This window comes from Rhinolophus ferrumequinum, chromosome 2, assembly GCF_004115265.2.
Source record: "Rhinolophus ferrumequinum isolate MPI-CBG mRhiFer1 chromosome 2, mRhiFer1_v1.p, whole genome shotgun sequence".
Lineage (NCBI taxonomy): Eukaryota > Metazoa > Chordata > Mammalia > Chiroptera > Rhinolophidae > Rhinolophus > Rhinolophus ferrumequinum.
In genome coordinates, this window is record NC_046285.1 from 46,012,592 (window position 1) to 46,031,797 (window position 19,206).

At 42.2% G+C, this 19,206-nt stretch overlaps 1 protein-coding gene across 1 annotated transcript in view; it reads right to left on the reverse strand.

Moving 5' to 3' along the window:
- The window catches only part of HGD (homogentisate 1,2-dioxygenase), a 40,133-nt gene that overhangs the window by 710 nt on the left and 20,217 nt on the right, over nucleotides 1-19,206 (reverse strand). Inside the window, exons 5-13 of the mRNA XM_033133403.1 lie at nucleotides 17,332-17,391; nucleotides 15,548-15,639; nucleotides 14,362-14,396; nucleotides 13,463-13,542; nucleotides 12,816-12,915; nucleotides 10,638-10,762; nucleotides 8,092-8,196; nucleotides 5,613-5,739; nucleotides 2,551-2,732 (exon numbers count right to left, since the gene is read on the reverse strand). Coding sequence (XP_032989294.1) covers nucleotides 2,551-2,732; nucleotides 5,613-5,739; nucleotides 8,092-8,196; nucleotides 10,638-10,762; nucleotides 12,816-12,915; nucleotides 13,463-13,542; nucleotides 14,362-14,396; nucleotides 15,548-15,639; nucleotides 17,332-17,391 — 906 coding nt within the window. The remainder of the gene's footprint in view (nucleotides 1-2,550; nucleotides 2,733-5,612; nucleotides 5,740-8,091; nucleotides 8,197-10,637; nucleotides 10,763-12,815; nucleotides 12,916-13,462; nucleotides 13,543-14,361; nucleotides 14,397-15,547; nucleotides 15,640-17,331; nucleotides 17,392-19,206) is intronic.

Consider the following 19,206-nt stretch of genomic DNA (forward strand, 5'->3'; position numbering starts at 1 on the left):
CCATTAATTACTGTGGCTGTGTCTTTCTGAGGGAGGCACACTCCCCACTTTGCAGAGGTGGAACTAAGGCTCAGAGCTGGGCTCAGAAATGACTTGTCTAAAGTGATGGCAGCGAGAAGTGGCAAGAGTTGGGATCTGAGCCTATCTTTTTCAGGACTCTGACCAAGAGATGAGTTGGGAAAAGGAAAAGAGAGAGTGAGGAGGAGAAGGAGGATATCGGGAGGCAGGAATGGCAGTAGCCCTATGAAAAGTTCTAATCCAGAAGGGTGTGAAGGGTGGACGTCCCACTGTGGTCAGGTTTTTGTCTGCAACAGAAAGAATATGCAAGTACTCTGTGTATCGGACATTCCGGCTTCACTGCTTGCTGAGTTTTCTACCCAATGTGGCTTTTAAAAAGCAAACAAAACCCAAAGGGAACCCCACAATTCTGATGCACTCAGACTGCTGGAAATTTTAAAAATACAGATGAACAAAAGGGAAATAAAAATTCTTTTGTGCTACAATCCAGAGAAGCCACATTAACGTTTTGGTGTCTAAAATACAATAACTTCTTTTGCTTAAAACAATGGAGATGATTATCCCTGACTGATTTCCCATGACAGGCTTGATGTGAGGACCAGCTGAGATCATGTGGAAGTGCCGTGCGCCTTACAAAGCACTATTCAGATACCAGCTGTTATCACGGCCATTATTGTTACTGGGTCTTTACTGACTGCTTCTTAGGAGTCTTGCGGTTTCACTAAAGCAAAACGCCCTCCCCGTTGACCTATAAAAGCAGTATTGTATAAAATTCATTTATTCCAAAGTGGAATAAAGATAAGGCATATAGAGGGGCCTGCATCCAAATTATATGATGGGAAATACTGTGTTTCCCCGAAAATAAGACCTAACCGGGCAATCAGCTCTAATACGTCTTTTGGAGCAAAAATTAGTATAAGACCCGGTCTTATTTCACTATAATATAAGACCGGGTCTATAATATAATATAATATAATATAATATAATATAATATAATATAATAATATAATATAATGATATAATATAATGTAATATAATATATAATAGTGGGTCTTATGTTAATTTTTGCTCCAAATGATGCATTAGAGCTGATTGTCCGGCTAGGACTTACTTTCGGGGAAACACGGTACTGAGGGAGACCCAAAGTTAGGTCTAGGTAAGGTGCTGAACCCTCTCATCAGGTTGTCTGGGCTCCCAGGCTACCCAGGGTGTCCTGGCCCTCGAACCCCCATGTAGAAGGGCTCGTTCTCACTAGTGCTCCAGGCCCTAGATGTTACCCAAAGTCTTGCATCTCATGAAGACAGCCCTGTTTTGTGCCTGGCTGATGCAGAACACAGCTCCCTGGTAACACTGACTATCCCAGGCCAATTTGGAAACCAAACGTTATTGAATGGCAACTCTGGTGACCCTCCAGGATCCTTTGGAACCAATAGCTTAAGTGAGATGCTCAAACCATGTCTCATAGAGATGTAGGGGTCTGCAGAAACTCTGCAGAGGTCCTTGCAAGGGGCGTATAGGCTGAGGTCAAGCAAATGGGCCTCTTCTCACCCTCCCACCACAGACCAGCTCCACCAACTCTGGCCCTGGGGTTGGGATGAAAAGCAAACTGCAGAGGGACAGATAATGCTCGCTGCTTGGGTTGTTTGCAAATTGGGCATGGAGTCAGGCAGGTCTGTGTTACTGATTTTAAAGTCAGGCAGATCAAAGGCATTTATTTAAAAATGTAAAGCAAATTTACATATGATTTAGCATAAAATTACTCCTTGTGGTCCATAAACTCTACCTCCAAGAATGCAAAAATAAAATAAAATCAAGTACCGCAGCCGTCCGCAATTGTGTTCAGCCTCAATGTTTACAGCCTGACACAGGAGGAATACAAAACAGGTTTTAAATCCCATCAGTTTCATCCCTTGCCAAAGGAGAGCAAAAGAAAATGAGAAAACTGCAGAGAACTGCTGCTCACAGCTCTGACTATAATGATGCAAAGCCTTCTTGACTCTCCTTGGCTTGAGAAACTGGCTGAAGGTGATATCATGCATCCTCTGCTACTGTGGCCCTAGAGGATTACTACAAAAAGTGGATGACTCTGAGACAAGGCATAAATACACAGGGCTGCATGCAGATAAGGGGAGACGCTTCCCATAGTATTACTAATACCCACTTACATTTGAACAGTGCTGGACAGTGTGTAAGGTTAAATCATAGTCACCTATTGGGTTGGATACCATACCCACTCTACAGATGGTGCAGTGAAGCAGAGAAATAAGTGACTTGTTCAAGGTCACATAAGAGCTAAGAGCTAGGATTTGAACCAGGCCTGACTCCATGTCCAAAGTCCAAAGCTCTTTCTACAGCAGGAGTCTAGTATACACACAAGGGTATGTGCATGCATACATGGGAACAGGCACACAGATACACACTCTCTTCTCCTGACTCTTCCTCTATGACTTTGGAGAAATAAAAAATAGCCACTTCTCTCAATAAGACTGGGGAGCTCAGAGGCCACGAGAGCCTGGGATTTAACCTGCTTACCATGGTGCCATCGGCAATCCTCTCGGGTTCCAGCTTGGCTTTGCTGGCCTTCTCGAAGCAGTCGGCATCAGGCCCATGGGGAGTCATCGTGCTGTGCAGGCTGCCCCCTCCTGGCAGGAATCCACCTTGCTTTGCCTCATAGTGACCTTTGATGAGTCCCATAAATTCACTCATGCAGTTCCCTGGGAAGGTGGAAGCAGTATCGGTTTTAGTACCCAAGGTAAGACCCATAAACACTAAGACCTTTTGAACATCATTTCCACAGAATGACAAGAAGATAGGAGAATCTGATACATTTATAAGATTGGTAAAGAATACAGATGGACAGAAGAACAGTCACAAAACATTTATTAGTGTGGGATTCTTGGTAGGGAAAGCTCTCCTCCATGGCCATGTGGGTTATCAGAGGTCTTGTGATCCACGGTCTAAGAGAAATTAGGCTAGATCTAAAGAAAATCAGGACCCAGGCAAGAATTTTAATTATTAAAATGCAAGTTATAATAAAGAATGGAGGTACTCCACTCATCATTTAGGCTGACAAGCCTCATCAAAATTATCTTCTTTTACGATTTGAACCCCTTCCCAAATAGTCTCACGGTAGTACATGCATCACTATATTTCTGGTTCCCAATACAGAAAACTAAAGTGGTGTCTGTGTGTGTGTGTGTGTGTGTGTGTGTGTGTGTGTGTGTATGTTGATGGAAGGGTGATATAATGGAAAGAACCCTGGACTTGGGGTCCATTATCAAATGCTAATCTGTATGAAAGAATCTTAGTATTTATAAAACCAAGTCTATAAATGCTATGTTCTAACAAATGTCATCCTCTATGTCAAAATCTGATATCATCTTTTTCTTCCATTCTTCAAAATGCCTCTTAGATTCATTCATTTCTTTCTACTTCTATTGACATTCTCTTCATAAAATGCTAAAATCTTAGAATTAGAAGGGATCCCCACTTCTACTCAGTACAGAAGAATTTTCTATATCATTTCTGACAGACTGTCTCCTGGGCTCTGCCTGAGTGCCTCCTGTGAATGGAAGCTTTCTATTCAACAAAGCTACCTGAGCTGTAATCTACCTAAGCTCTCTACTCAACAAAGCTTAGGGTGTTAAAAAGGTCTCTCATATTAAATGGAAATTTACTTTCGTATAAGTTAAATATATTGGTGCTAGTTGTGCTTTCTGGAGTCACACAAAATTTGACAAAAATCACCATGTTCTCACTCTTTCAATCTTATATTTCTATTGAAACAAAGCTTTTTATTAGAATAGCAACATATTTAGAGCAAGAATTAAAGGAATATAACACCTGAGTAAATTTAAGTGCCTTTCCATTCAGCCACCCATCTACCCATCCATCTACTCATCTGTCCGTTCCCCACCCCATCCATCTGCCTATCCACCCATCTAATACACATAATTAGACACTGTGCTAAGTACTGTGATAGAGATGAATAAGAAATAGCCGGTCTAAAGTTACTCCTAGTCTGTCGCAAGGGAGTGCTAAGAGTGCAAACCATGAGCTAATAGAGAGAGATGGCAGTACAGACCCTTGCACATTAGACGTTATAAATGCCCCACCCCTCTCCCTTACATGTAGAAGCCAAAATACTTCTGTGTCTGATGAAGCAGCCATGCCCACTCTGCCCAGAAAACAAAGTGCTACTTCAGGGCCCCTGCAGAAAAGGTAAGACCCAGGTCAGGGCTTTACTTGCTTCTCCACGAAGCGGAAATAGAGGAAAAGAAATGACTGTAAGCAGAAAGTGTCTCTATTTTAAAAGCAGTTCTGCTCATGATTTAAATATGCTGTCACACTCCTCACTTCAGCATGTGTCCTCAGGGTCACCTTCATGGCCTAATTTTAAGAAGAGAGCAAGACAGAATTCAGCTATGATATGAATACGAATTTAGGTAGCAGTGATTTTGGTAGTGACATTTCTGTATCATTTTCTATATTGCAAAGGACAGTGGGAGAGTAGACTTTGCCTTTCTGATTGATGCTGAATCCAGTTGACTAAGGTGCGTTAAGATGACTGGAGGCAATATTGCTACAGAAATAATTCTCCACTTCTATAAAGTCACATCAAGGTAGCAAAGATTTTGATTGTTGCTAAAGCAATATTTTAAATATCTCTGGTAAAAAATATTTCTAACTTGGGGTTCTGTGATTTTTTTCCAGCTAACTTGGGGCAATCATACTTTTTTTGAAATCTATCTGTCCTGGGCCAAATTTACTTAAGAGTCTTTTAAAAAATTCTAAGAAGCATTTCACAAGGCCATTTGTTTCAGGTAATCTGAACTACAAACCAAGATCAAGAAGCGGGTTGAGAGCTGTGGCACAGTAGCAGACTTGCCCAAGTCAGACTGCTCTGAGCCCTCTTCCTGGGTGGGGAGACAGCCCCAGGCAATCAGTGGTCCTTGATACGTGTTCTGTACACGTCCTGTGTCAGAATCTCCTGACTTGCTAGTTCAAAATGCAGATTTTGAGGTTCCATCTCAAAACCAACTAATTAAACTCTCAGGGGGTGGGCCCTGGTAATACACATTGAAAAAAAGGCATTCTAAGTGATTTTATGTCCCTTAATGTTCTCAAATCTCAATACAGTGCATTATCAAGGACTAGCATGTAAGGTACAGGCTCTAAGCCAGAGCAGCAATCTCTCTTTCTTCTCAACAGGTCCTCTAGGGGACTAAGTTCCAGGAGGACAACTGGGCCTGTGATGGGATGACACTCTTCAGAAAGGACATAGGTTGTTACAACTTTATTCACAAAGCATCTAGTGTGCTTTTCTAATTGTGTCCTTTTCTCAATTATAGAGGTGTCACCTGAGAAAGCTCCTGGGATTTGGCCAGTAAGTGGCCTTCTTCTGTTCTGAGGGCCCCTACAAATGCCCAAACTGCCCACTCAGCTGCGTCAGGCCTCGGGAGGCAGGATCCTGAACTCCAGCCAGGGCAGGGCGTCCAGAAACACCTCCAGCAGTATTCCCAGTGGCGATGCTCATCACTGTGCTGTGTCTTTGGTTTCCAAATACCGAATGTGGTGGCAAAAGAGAGACTTACTGTGGTAATAAGGGGGCCTGAAGGTCTTGTCAGCAACCCCCCACCGAGGTGGGAAGATGACAAAATCAGCGATGGCCACTCCGGGACGGAGAGACTTGGCAGTCAGCACTGTGAAAATGGATGGGTCCTATGAGAGCACAGAGAGAGACTGAATACACGAGGAAAGGGAGATGACCGCACAATGACACATGTCACCCACACATGTGTCATTGTGTGGGTGACACACAATGGGGTTTTAAGGTGACACGCAAATTTCTGATCAAACCGCACAGGCCAGACTAAGAAGTCTGGGCTTGTCACTGAGGTGTAATAATCACTCATCTGACTTTCGCCTCTTGCTGTGTTTGAAGTAAAATGAATTACCACCACCTAAGAGAATTTGGAGCTGCCTTTTCACCCTGAGGAGCCCCATTTCATGTGAGCACTGCCTGGTGGGTCTGAGAACCAGTGGTGCCTACCTCCCAAGCTCAGGTCAGGGTGACCAGTGCTGAGCTGGCCCATAGGGCGCTCTTGACAGAAGGGATTCTTAGAGTTAGGTGGACATAGAAATAAAATAACATCCAAGTTTTGGGATAGATGTAGGATCTGCTTCTCGTTGAGTGATCACAGACATTTCAGATGGTATCCTCATTGCTTCCTCGCTCTCGTTTGACTCTCAGGTCTAAAATACACCAGTTACATCACTAGTTTGGGTGGTGGGAGTGTAAAGGGGAATAGGTTGGGGGGCGCTATTCTGATTTTAAAAGAACTTGACCGTCCTTCAGTGCAAAGATTGAGGTTCAATTTAATTGAAATCAATGAACATATTTGCTTTCAGATGCCATGCTAGGGTCTGGATTTAAAAATAATTGAAATCTATTCCTTGCCCCTCTAGCATTATTGGTGGAGGGGTGGGGTATAGGTACACTGAAGGAGTCATAAAACAGGTGCATGAACAACTAATCACAGCCAGGTGCTGAGGGCAGTCTAGCTTTATAAATAGAGATCCAAGGGAGTACAGAGGAAGGAGTGCCTCTCTCTACCTGAGAGGATCAGGGAAGGCTTCAAAGAGAAGGTGACATTTGAGATGGATACTGAAGAATGAAAGGAAAAAGAAAGAAAAAGCAAGAGAGGGAGGGAGAGAGGAAAGAAGGAAGGAAACGTGAGGAAGGAGGGAAAGAAAAGAAAAGCGTTTTTAAGCACAGAAAATAAGAAAGACATCAAAATGCACACAGATTTTATTAAGAGGCAAGAAAGCTAAAGCCCAGAGTACATTGGCAGAAGGGAGAGGGGCAAGAAATGGCGATGGAAAATGAGTCCATGGCCAGATGGTGAAGAGCATCAAATACCACGCTTCAGAGCTCAGACTTAATCCTAAACCACAGAAAGCCTGCAAAGGTTTTCTAATGCAGTGGTACAATGATCAGGTCTGAATTTTGGAAAAATAACTATAGCAGCAGCACAGAGGAGATTGAACCTGGGTAAATGCAACTCAAAAAACCGACTCTTATTGCTGTGAGAGTTAATACTTCATCTGTCATGAGAAATTATCTTAAACGATTAAAGATAAGGTAGTGAGGATCAAATAAAGCTCTATCAGTGTCTCAGGGTCCTTTTTCATGCTGTTTTGGGCTTGATGCCTTATTCTCTTTTCCTGTTTGGTTTTATTCAGAGTTGCTGCTTTTCAGAAAGGTAGTTTCATCCCCCCAGAGATAAGCTGAACTGGCTCAGAGTAATCTTTCTGTCTCCAGTTCTCTGGCTTCTGCTCTAATTATCTCTCCAGCTGGTGAGTTAAGTTAATCTATTATGAACTAGGCTGCAAAAGAAACTTTCCCCCAGGATCCCAGAACTAGCACTTTATTGAGAATATGGGTCCTTAGGGGCCTGCAGTGTGGACCAGGGACCTATTTACGGCCCTTACATGAATGAAAAATGTGATCGAGTTCTAGAATTTCTTTGGTTTAAGTTCAAACACTGAACATTATGGGTAACTTTAGAAGAGCGCCATCTGCTCCATCACTGCTAGAAACAACCAAGCGTGGAGGCTCTGGAGTACACAGCTGGAGCAAGTAGACTCTTGGTATTTGTGGGCAGGACAGAGAACTTTCCAAATCCAGAAATGTTCCTTTGTCATCACTCCATCACTAAGATTAGCAGTTGATTTTCTTTTTGGGATAAACTTTCCATGAAGAAACCAAGTTTTTAGCTGTCTAGGAGAATTACTCTGACTAATCTATATAGAGAACTGAGCTGTGTTCACAGGTGAGTGTTGAATGTCTGGCCTGGCTCCCTCACTAGCTGGGTTATTTGCTCTATGACTGAAACCTTGATGCAGGTGATTCAAATTCCTGTCAGCACAATGACAAATGACTGTATTTCAGGCTTCCAAGGGTATAGGTACACTGGAAATGTTAGATCTGTGAATGTTAGGGGTCTACTGTAAACCCCTCTCTTCCGAGGGTTGGCCTCTCCCCTAAGTCCCTCCATGGTCCAGACTTACTGCGTGATCGAAGGCCACTGCGTTGATGACCATGAAGTTCTCCAAGTTGTACTTGTAGGGGGTATAGTTCCCATGCCAGGCCACGACATTGAATGGGGAAGTGTCCTGATCACAAAAGAAGCAGGAAAGGGTGATCTCAGCACCTAATGCTTTTTTAGCTATGATTCCACAGTTTGTACTTGACATCACTCTCTCTTTTTTTATTTGACTTGGTTCTAATAATTTAATAATAGCATCCTTTGGGAGAAGTGTAACCCTGAATTATTCATTCTGTGGTTTCTTCACACACCCTCAAACCATCCCTCCTTTAGCCACTAACCCTACTTTTCCAGTTCATAAGCTGCAGCTGCCTCTGATCACATGTGCAGCCAAAGCACAGCATATTCTCTAAGTAGTGCCTTTTCAACAATTTTTAACACAACTGTAAAAATATGTGGATGCCAGCAGTTCTCAGACTATCTGGGCCACCCTCAGGGTTTCTTGGTGTGAAGGGCAGGCACTAGCTATGAGTGTTCACCAGGTAATTGCTACCCAGAGGAGCTTCCAGTAGACATAGTGCCTGGGTGGTGACTGCAGGAGGGCAAGAAGGTCTCTAAGAGTTCCAGCTCTGAATGCCTGAGATTTCAGAGCAATCCTAAGGAGATGTTTCTTGGGCCTGTCCTGGGTAGAAGAAGATCGTGTTCTGTTATAGGGAGGTTGTCCCCACTGCAGATATAGGTCTGGCTGGAAACAGCATCCAATTCAGAATGTTTGAAAGACGTTACTGAAAGGACAACTTACAGAAGTGTGACTGGTGTTATGTAAACTGATTAGAGATGGTCTGGTATCTGCACCTAGCAATAGTGTGAAGACATTGTCATTCCTAGGCCTATGGGAGATGGGAAAGAAATGTTGTTACAGGACTCCAGACAGAGCTAGAAACACGAAGAAGGGGGCTGCTCAGTGGTGTGCTGATAAATATTTTACAACTAGCTCTCTGGGGGAAAAAATAAAAAACTCTGATTTGTAGCATTTGCCAATTTCTGGGGTGCACATACTCTCACCATGATCGTATTTGAGCTACCAATGTGATATCACCAAACACAAAGCTAGGAAGAGATGTGTATATCAAGTCTTGCAAGCCAATATGAGATGGCTCCAGCATGCCTCTGGGGATACCCAACAGGAACTGAGATCATGAAGGGATGGAGTCCCAAACAGGGAAAAAGCAGGGGGAGAAAAACCCCATCTTGTGTTTCCTTGTGCCCTCCAGTTTCCCGTAAGGACCTGCCACTGGTTGAACCAACCAAAGTGCAGCTGGCTATGGACCCTGGGTGATACAGTCCATATAGGTCACCCTCCAAGGGCTCAGATCATGGCTGAAAAGGGAGAATGGATCAGTGGGAGTTCACACAGAGAATAACCATTTGGGGTTCACCTGTAAAGTAGAAACCAGTGGAGATGCTAGCTGTCTCTAGAATGATGGTTCTCTATCAACTGTATGTCAAAATAATATGGAGAACATGCTTAAAATGAATGTAGCTTTCTACACCCCACTCCTAAAGGTTATCATTTTTGCCAGGCTGGAGTAGTATCTAAGAACCTGCATTTTAAACAAGCCACCCTGAGAATGTTTTATGCAAATGGTCTCTGAACCACATTTTTAGAAATCCTGACCCAGTTATTATGAGGGTGGCAATGTGTCAATGAGGGTGACAACTAGCCATCAGGGATTAATTTTAAGTGCCAAACTAGTTGGCCTTTACTGGTTAGCATACCTTCTAAATGCTGTCCAATAACATACCTTGGCAAAATACAAGCAATAAGTCAAATGGACAAAAATAAAGCAAACAAGTATAGATAAACAGAAAAGATCTTTGGATTATTTTTGTTATATGATTACTTTATGCTAATATATTATTTATTCAGTATATTAAGGAATAACATATACCAATTATATACTATATATTATATACTAATATATATACTAATTATATACTATATTAGTATATATTATGTTATAGATTACGTATTATTTTTTTATTATCATCTATGCCTTTCTTTATCTTCTGAGTTTACCGGGTTGACATTATAAACCAAATCAAGCTATTTTAACTGAATTCTACTTATTTTGTATCAATCTTATCTAGTATTTGAAATATGGTATCCCTTGATAAATATAAATCTCAGATGATCTGCTTGTTAACTCATTTCCCTTTTCAGAACATATTGCCCTGTCTGTATATTATATTCTCCCCACCATTTATAGAGAGCTACATTTTCCCAGGATTTTTGTTTCTTGGTGAATGGAAAGATCATGACTTTGGGAGTCAGAGAGATATTGCTTCAAATGGTGGTTTTACCATTTATTGTGACATCTGGTGAATTATTTGCACTACCTGGCCTGTTTTCACGACTAGAAATAAGACAAATAACACTTTGTAGCATCTTAGTTGTGTACTAAAGATGAAAGAATATGTGTAAAGTATTTAACATTGGCCTTGGAAATCAGTAGGTGCTCCATAACTATTCATCCCCTCCTGTGCCTACCGACCCTCTTATTTTACCTGTTTGGCAGCAAACAACTTGCCCTGGTATTTATTAATCACAGTGTAACCACCTGGCACTTGGCGATCTTCATACCAGGCTACAGGTATCAAGAAATCACGAGGATTGGCCAAGCCATTGGCTCCTAGAAAACAATGACCCAAACATCTTTTAGATACTTCTGAAGTCACATAGGAAAGATGCCCATGGTTGCACAAAGAACAGGGGTTTTCTTCCATGTCAAGAGTTATTCCACAATTTGCTTTTATTGTTCAAAAGCTCATTGGATTCCCAGTCTGGTATCTTTAGATCAGGAAAAAAATCATGAAAATTATCATCATTATCTCTAGTGTCACCTCCGAAAGTTGTAGAGTGATTATGGTTTATAAAACCACATTACATGCATTATCTCATCACTACATGTGAGAGGAGGGAAGAAGAGGAAGAGATTAGAAAAGAGGACAAGGGAAGATAGAATACTAGAGCTTCTTCTTTCCAAGAAAACTCTAGAACTCATCTATAGTCCTTGAGAAAGAAAGGGTTACCTACTGTTGCCCAGGCATGCCTCTGCTCCTCAAACAGGACTCAGAATCAATCCAAGTCTGTAAAACTGCTGCCCAGCCTGACAAATCTGTCTGGGAGAAGGTATTCACGACTTGCCTGCTTACTTTTGCTTTGTGAATATTTCCTCCAGAGAAAGAAAATAAATCAGAAGACCAAAAATGAAAAGCATAAGTGCAAAAACATAATTTAACTCTGAGAGGAGAGACCTGGGGAGTGTTTTATCATTTCCAGCTCCTGGGGTTTAAAAAAAAAAACAACAAGCCCCAAGTTGGTTAGAAAATTATACATATTTTCCGGAGGGTACATGAACCTGGAGGCTAATGCTGACTGTAGAGCAGCAGGAAGCCAGACCAAAGTGGGAAGAACGCGTGGTGAGCAGGATGACAGACGGCCCACCATGGCTCCAGCTGCTTCTCGGCTGCCTCCCACCTTCCTCTGACTATTTGGATCCTCCCAGGGGAGTGCCCAAAAGGCATATGTTGGCCAGTCCCAGTTTTGCTCTAAAAAAGCTGTTGACAAGCAAGGAAAGAACTGGGAGGTGTGGCCACCACCTTTAGCAAACACGCCAGAGATGAAACCAAGGGCCAATTTTCCCAACCACTCTTTCCACTCCAAGATATGTTTTGAGAACAACCGCTCCGACCACCTTTACTTCTCTCCTGTGTCTCCTGACTCCAGTTTGCCTGAAGAATCTGGGGTGGTGGGGTCTTAGTTCACTTTGGAAAATTCTAATCTGCCTCATGGAGCCTGTGGTTTCTAGCTCCTTCATAGCACTGAGTGATGTAGCTTTTCTGACTGTTAAGTGTGTAGATTTTGTGGAGTGGAGTGTGTCATTAGGAATGTGAGATTCATATATTATGTGTCTCTCAGTCCTTTCCCTCTTTCCATAGAAATATAGCCCCGGAGATTTTTATGGCTTTCCCCAGTTTATTGTCTACACACAACCAATTACGTTAAGAAAATGATCTCATTTCTAGTTACAAAGCTTATTCCCACTTACTGTATGCTTTTGCTTAAGTTGTTCCCTTTCCTCTTTATTTTTTATCAACTTTTCATCAAGAATTAGTCAAATCTCATCTCTTCTCTGAAGCTATTCCTGGTGACCTGGCCCACAGTAACCCAAACTTCTATTATACATTATATAAAGTGTATACTATATAACCATAAATCTATTATATACTGTCTTGCTCTCCAATGGTCTATATGCTATTCTAGAGAGAACTTTATAATGGGTTGTCTTGGGTCATTTTCTGTTATGTGTGTAGTTTATGGGAAGATGCTTGTGTTACCCTTGGTGAGGTTCCTGTCATTCCCCTGAGCACAACATGGAAGCTGAGACAAGCTGATAGAGTGATACACCAATGAGCTAATTAATGAAGATTTCATTTCATCAATTGGGTCAGCCATACTGCATGGAGCCCCCAAACCTAGAGGTCTGAAAAGAAAGTCTGAATGTTGCTCAGAGAGTTCTAATAGGTCTCTGAAATTCCCAACTACACTCAGTCAAGAGAAGAAGTTGTTTAGAGAGGGAAGTTGAAGTTTGAATGAGATAATGAGAAGCATGTTTAACTCTCATGCAAGTGTCCGTGTCCTATATCTCAAGTCAGGATAAGAAGCTTGTAGTGAAGACTTACCAATAGGTCCCAGGTCAGGCAACTCAAAGTGGACACCGTAGACCTCCAGGATGTAGCCCCTGGTCTCCTCGAAGACATCTATGCTGAACCGCATTCCTCTCTGGAATGGGAAGCAGACACTAGTGTGTCCTCTCAAATCACACCTGTTGTTATAAAGAAGCCCCAGAGCCACAGCCAGCCCCATGCGCACAAGTAAAGCTAGAGTCCGTTGAGCTATGTTTGAGAGATGACCAACTCCAAGATGAGTTAGAAATAAAAATTTAACTCCTAATCACATCTGAAACCCAACCCAATTCTAGTCTATTCTCTTATTGGGTTCACAGACAACTATGCCCTGGTTTAGCCAAATTTTTAAGGGATTCATCTTCACTGCACCTCCACCCACATCCAGGGCTTTATTCAGAGTGTGTATGAATATTTAGGAAAGTGAACTGATAATGCTCTGTGCTTTTGATTGTGCACTATTTTAAACAAAGCAGGCAACCAAGCTTGCTTACCCTTCTGCACAGCGAGCCTTCTGTGTAACTCAAACTCCCTCCCCATTGCCCATACATGACAGAGAAATTTTAGAGTTGGAAATAGCAGCAGCTGGCACGTCTGATTGCTCCCAAATTAGAGAGGCAGAGACAGGGGGACACATCACTCACCTGAATGACGCAGATCTCATTGGGCTGCACAAGCATCTTGCCAAACTCTGTATAGATGAGAAGTTTCCCTTTCTGGGGAACTAAAAATAAGACAGGGCAGCAATGAGCAACTCTTTTCATGCAAGAACCACTTCATGAAAAGTAAGAGGCTTAAAAGACTGCATTTGCTTTTCCATTCCAAATGAACAGAGCTTTATTGAGTCTCAGAGGGAAAAATGTATATTCTGACAACTTAAATTGGCTATTTTATTATCGAGAAGAACATGAATGAACTGTTTTTTGTTTTGTTTTGTTTTTAGTTGTCAGGTAAAGAGCTTGTATGTGCACAATTCTTTAGATTGGCCAAAGAGACCAGCCAAATAGGATAGAAAACCACACATTTCTGATAATTCCAACAGGAGGCTGGCCTTTTCATGTCTAATGTCTACACCAAAATGTTCACTCCAAAATACCAATACTAAAACCATAAAAAAGAATGGCAGACCACAGAAATCTCTAACAGACATTCCATTTTGGACGCTCTCATGAAAATCTGTATTTAAATTGCAGAGATTAATGACAGATAGTCTTTTCTTGGGCTAGTTTGAACGCAAGTAGAACTATATTAATAAGTTAATCACATGTTAGTATTACTATTCATTTCATTTCAGCTACCCAGATCTCCCATATTAGAAGGATCCAGCAGAAATGGGCAAAGACAGAGAGATTGGGAAATAGATTTGGGGCTTTGAGGTGCACTAGGAATCTTTTTCAGACCACCAATCGCCTTTAGATCTCAGTCTGTAAATTATACTGAGACAGATTGAAGGATGAAGGAAAATAATATGTGTAAACTTAAAAAGCAGCTTGTGTCTAGGGCCCAATTCACAGTGAAACGGTCTGAAATCTTCAAAACTTACCAATCAAGAAGTCCCCATCTGAATTGTAAAAGCATCTGAAACATATAGAATAATTCCTGTGAGTTTTAGTTTTAAAACCATCCAGACAAATTAGTCTGCACAAGCAAAAAACCACTGCACAAATTATTGTTCAGTACCCACTATGTGCCAGGTTTAATTCTGGGTATAAAATGATGTGCACAGTGATCCAATCTCTGTCCTCCTGAAGTCTAGTAGGAAGTCCGATGGCAATCAAACATCTGTAGAGCTATATCATTGCCAAGTATAATGGCACTGTGAAAGTTAGGTCCCGGGCAATGAAAGAATAATGGACCTGATCTAGTCTGAGGAGCCAGCAAAAGCGTCCCTGAAAAAGGGACATTTGACCTGAGATCTGAAGGAATCATTTAGGCAAGGGTTTAAGTAAGGAGGAGAATATTCCAGGCAGAAGGAACAGCATGTGCAAATGCGCTGAGGCAGGAGGACACATGGCATTTTGGAAGAACTGAATAAAGGCTAGTGAGGCTCAGGAGAAGAGAGAGGAGATGGCTGATATGAGGTTGGACCCAAAGGGACATCTCCTGTGCCTTGTCATAGGGCTATGATCTTGGCCCTGATTCATGGCTCAGAGAAGCTCATTCAACCAGGAAGAATGGAATTGCCTTTGTATACAACCGACTGGTTCTAAAATCGCTCTGATACTCTATTTCCTAAAGAAAAGGCAGGAATGCCATTCACATATATTTTTCTGATTTAGAAAAAGTCTAATATGTAAGCTCCTCTATTTAGGAATTTTAAGCTCACACAAAGTTATTAACTGAAACCAAAGTCTGTCAGCCTGACCTGCCACCAGAAGGTGGCCCTAATGGCTGCTCATGCAGCGTGACTTTGGACTCAAGAATAGCCCTGGGGAACCTTAGAAATTAAGAATATTCTAACCCAAACCTGGTTAAAGTCAAAATGCCTCTTGGACTACTCCTGCTCTCCAGTGCCCCAATGTCCCTTTTCTAATTGCGTTGTGATGTGACATTCTTGTTCATGTCACAACAGTCAGTCAAGATAGAAATGCTCATTTACTATTATTAGTAAATGTATATCAACATTGCTCTGGGGAAAAGACAATAAGAAAAACAACCACGTGGCTTTTACCCTCTGGCCACAGCCCCCGAGGAACCAGAGTTTTCTGCCCCAGCACTAAGCCACTTACCTGTTCACCATGGAGGTGTTGCACAGGAAAATGTGGATGGCGAGCCCGTTGTTAGACCTGATGTCTCCAGCTCCACACAAGGTGTGCAGACCCTGGGAGAGACCCGCGGGAGAGGGAAGAGTGAATGTGATAAGACCCGAGGCTGGCCCTCCTCCTGATCCCCGAGATCCCTGAACCTCAGGAGGCAAGGTCTTGGTACTAGGACCTTGGAACCAGTGGGACATTTAGGATCCAAGGTACCTCGGGGGAACCCGGAATGGACTGACTTATGTTTGCTCGGTGGTAGCTCACCTTTGGCTAGCCATGGTCCTAGATCTGGATTGTCTTAATGGCTGTATCAGATGACCTTGCAGAGCATAACTTAATTACTGGACATTTTATCAACAAGGAGAGTTTTTCTGGGATGTAAAAGCAGGCACCCGGGAGACTTGGGGAGGAAGGTTGCAGCATTAGCGACCAGGTAATGCCCTCAAATACACCACAGGATGGGGGCTAACCCTCTGCTAATGATGAGGGCCGGCCCTAATCTCTCCAGAACAGGACAGAGGGAAGCACGCTGACCAACTATAGTCCTCTCTGCTCATAATCCATAGTCCAGGAAATCGTAACACATGGGCCTCCTCCAAACAGCCCTGAGCCCCAAACCTGCAGATGGAGAGCCCCAAAGGAGGGAGCGCGGCTCCTCCAGATATCTATAATTCACACAGGGTGGGGGGATTTCTTCTTGTATTTTAACTCAATTTGCAAGTTTGGGATCTATTGAGACGAGTCTACACGAGGTTTGGAACACTTAGTATGGATAAGGAGTTCAACATAATCCGAAAATCTGGCCTGTGGCTGAGCACCTGGATTCTCCCTAAGTAAGCCACCAACAGAGGTTGGTCTGCAGAATCTTCCACGAGATTCTTTGAGTCCCATATCCTTGTAGCTCCTTTCCTCGTTCCCTTCATAGTCCTTGCTCTGAGTTAGGTGTTCGAATATTCTCAGCACCTATAACTACCAAGCAGAACTTCTAATGAGCATTGTACTAACTAGAGTTGCTACCTTGAGTTGATGCTGTTCTAGCCCAAGGGTCCATTTAGGGCAGTTCATGAACTTGGATGGGAAAAATTATATATTTATTTCACTAATCTCTGATTGAAATTTATCACTTCCTTTAATTAATGTGAAAGTAAGCAACAAACTACAGCAGTATTAAAAGTGCCTATCACCTTGACATTGATAGAAATCATGGATATTTTTATATCACACTTTAGTTGTTACAGATATCTCAAAATGTCATTTATCCACTTATGCTCATACTTCTAATAATCATAGTTATTAGACCTTTTCATAGATTTTGTGATTCAGTGCATTAATAAGGAAGCATAATTATCATTATATACCAAACCAGATTTATTTTAATATGTTTATCATTGCATTGCAATAGAATCGATTTCTTTATCATTTTATGTAATTTATTGTATGTATTTAAAAACATAGGCTTCACCAGACTATCAAGCGAGTCTTTGTTCTAAAAACAAACCTGAGGAAGGTAAAAGCTCAATTTCCATTGACTGTTTGGAGATGTTGTAAATAGCCCACCAGTGCCCTTTGGAGTCAGGGGCCATATGGTGCGCGTAAGTAAGACATCCCTCTGCCATCCCAAAGCAGAGACAGGTGGTGCTGTGTCGGCTGCCTGCCTCTAAGGCTGCTTCTGTTTGGCGGTCAGCCTGCAAATGGCTGGATCACTCACCACGGAAGAAAGGAGAGAATTGGGAAGGTGTGGATAAGCGTTGACTTACGCTCACAAAGTCCGTTTTCTTTTGAGATGCTTTTGGAATCTCAAATGGTTTCCATCGAAGCTGGGGAAAAAAAATACACATACAGGAAAATTATTTCACAAAGGGAAACCATAGACTTTCTAAATAAATAACATCAATTATACAGAAAAAAGAAAGCAGCTCCCTGTGAGGCTCTGACTACTTGTGATTTTGTTATTTTAAATGTAATAATTATCCATCATTTCCTTAAAGGAGCTCAGTTGGGTTCTGTGTGTGTATGTAGTGTGTGTGTGTGTGTGTGTGTGTGTGTGTGTCTGTGTGTGTGTATAACCTACGTGCATATATATTGTCTTTGTTCCTTAGCACTTTCAACTACAAAAATAAAAAAAGAAAAAGATCATTCCTTCTTATTTCAGAAGCTGTTTGTTTCTTTTAACATTTTGCTCAGGCACAGCAGTGAGTTTTGACTGATGCTGCTTTTAACGCTATTTATAATCATCTCCCTTTCCTGGCATGCCAGCTTCTCTGTGTGGGCTCCTGACACTGCAGGGGAAGGTTCTACTTCTACTTCTAGTCCTTGCCGTTTTGAATTATTTCTTGAACAGAAAAACACCCAGCTGGGATTGGATTTGGTAAGTGCAGTACCAGGTTCAATTTTTTCACCAAACCCCACGTTTGTCCCCAGGCTGCCTGATGGTTCACTTTAAATCACAACAATCTTTAATTTAATAATGAAATGATCTAAAGAAGTGGGGAGAAAAATCAGCAGGTCTGGGCCCTACTCGAAGTGTCAGCCCAGTACTCAATAGTCTACTTGGCAGCAGCTCTGACCCAGCCAGGCTGGCAGCTGATAAACCCAGCAGCCTCAGGATATCTCATGGAGTAGCCCTGAGGAACGGCTCCACTGCTGCCTGGTTAAGGCAGGCTCGGTAGGGCCTCCATTAGGTCGTGGGGCTCAGCTCATTCTGTATTTCAGAGGGGCAGCTAAAGGGCAATGCAAGCAGAACGTGGAAAAGGCAGCACTGGGATTGTCCTGCTTCTTTGACAAACACTCAGATAGCAGCCTTTATTTCTTAAAAGCAACACAGGATTATCACATTTTAGGACTACTTAAAAAGGATGTAAAATGTTGATTTGAAAAACACTATTGAAATTATGCTCCAGAAAGAAGGACTAATTAATTAAGTATGATATTTCCTGGGGGAGAAAAGTGAACCTGAGAGCAAGGATCTAGAAAAGGTTTCTCAACCTCGGCAGTATTGACATTTTGCATTGGATAATTCTTTGTTGTAGGGGGCTGTCCTGTGTATGGTAGGATGTTTAGCAGCATCCCTGGCCTCTGCTTACTGGATGCCTGTAGTACTCTCTCAAGTTGTAACAACCTAAAATTTATCCATTGTCAAATATCAGCTGGGAGATAAATTTCCCCTGGTTGAGAACCACCGACCTAGGAGGATATTCCCCTGACACCAGGAAGGGCCACAGCTAAGCACTGCTGGCTTTTTGAGGGGAGGTTCTGGTCTACTACTAACCTTACCTGCTATTTCCCTCTATAGCAGCAGTGCAGAGTTTGTGTACCCAGGAAGATTTATGGGAAGATAATACTACCTAGATCTTGGTTCCAGAAGAGTCATCATTCTAGACCCAATGGAAGGGATTTAAATATCAGATCAATAGTTGCCTGGGCATCCTTGTAGATCTATCCATAGATTCTGAACTCTGTTTACCCACGAGAATCACATGGACAGTCTTTGAGACCCAAGACCAAATTAAATCAGAATCTGTGAAGGAGGGGCCCAAGCATCAGTATTTTATAAAAGCTCTTCTAATGTGCAGCTACAGTTTAAGAATCAGCATACCCAACCCAGAAATTCTTGTATTTCTGAACTAAGCATC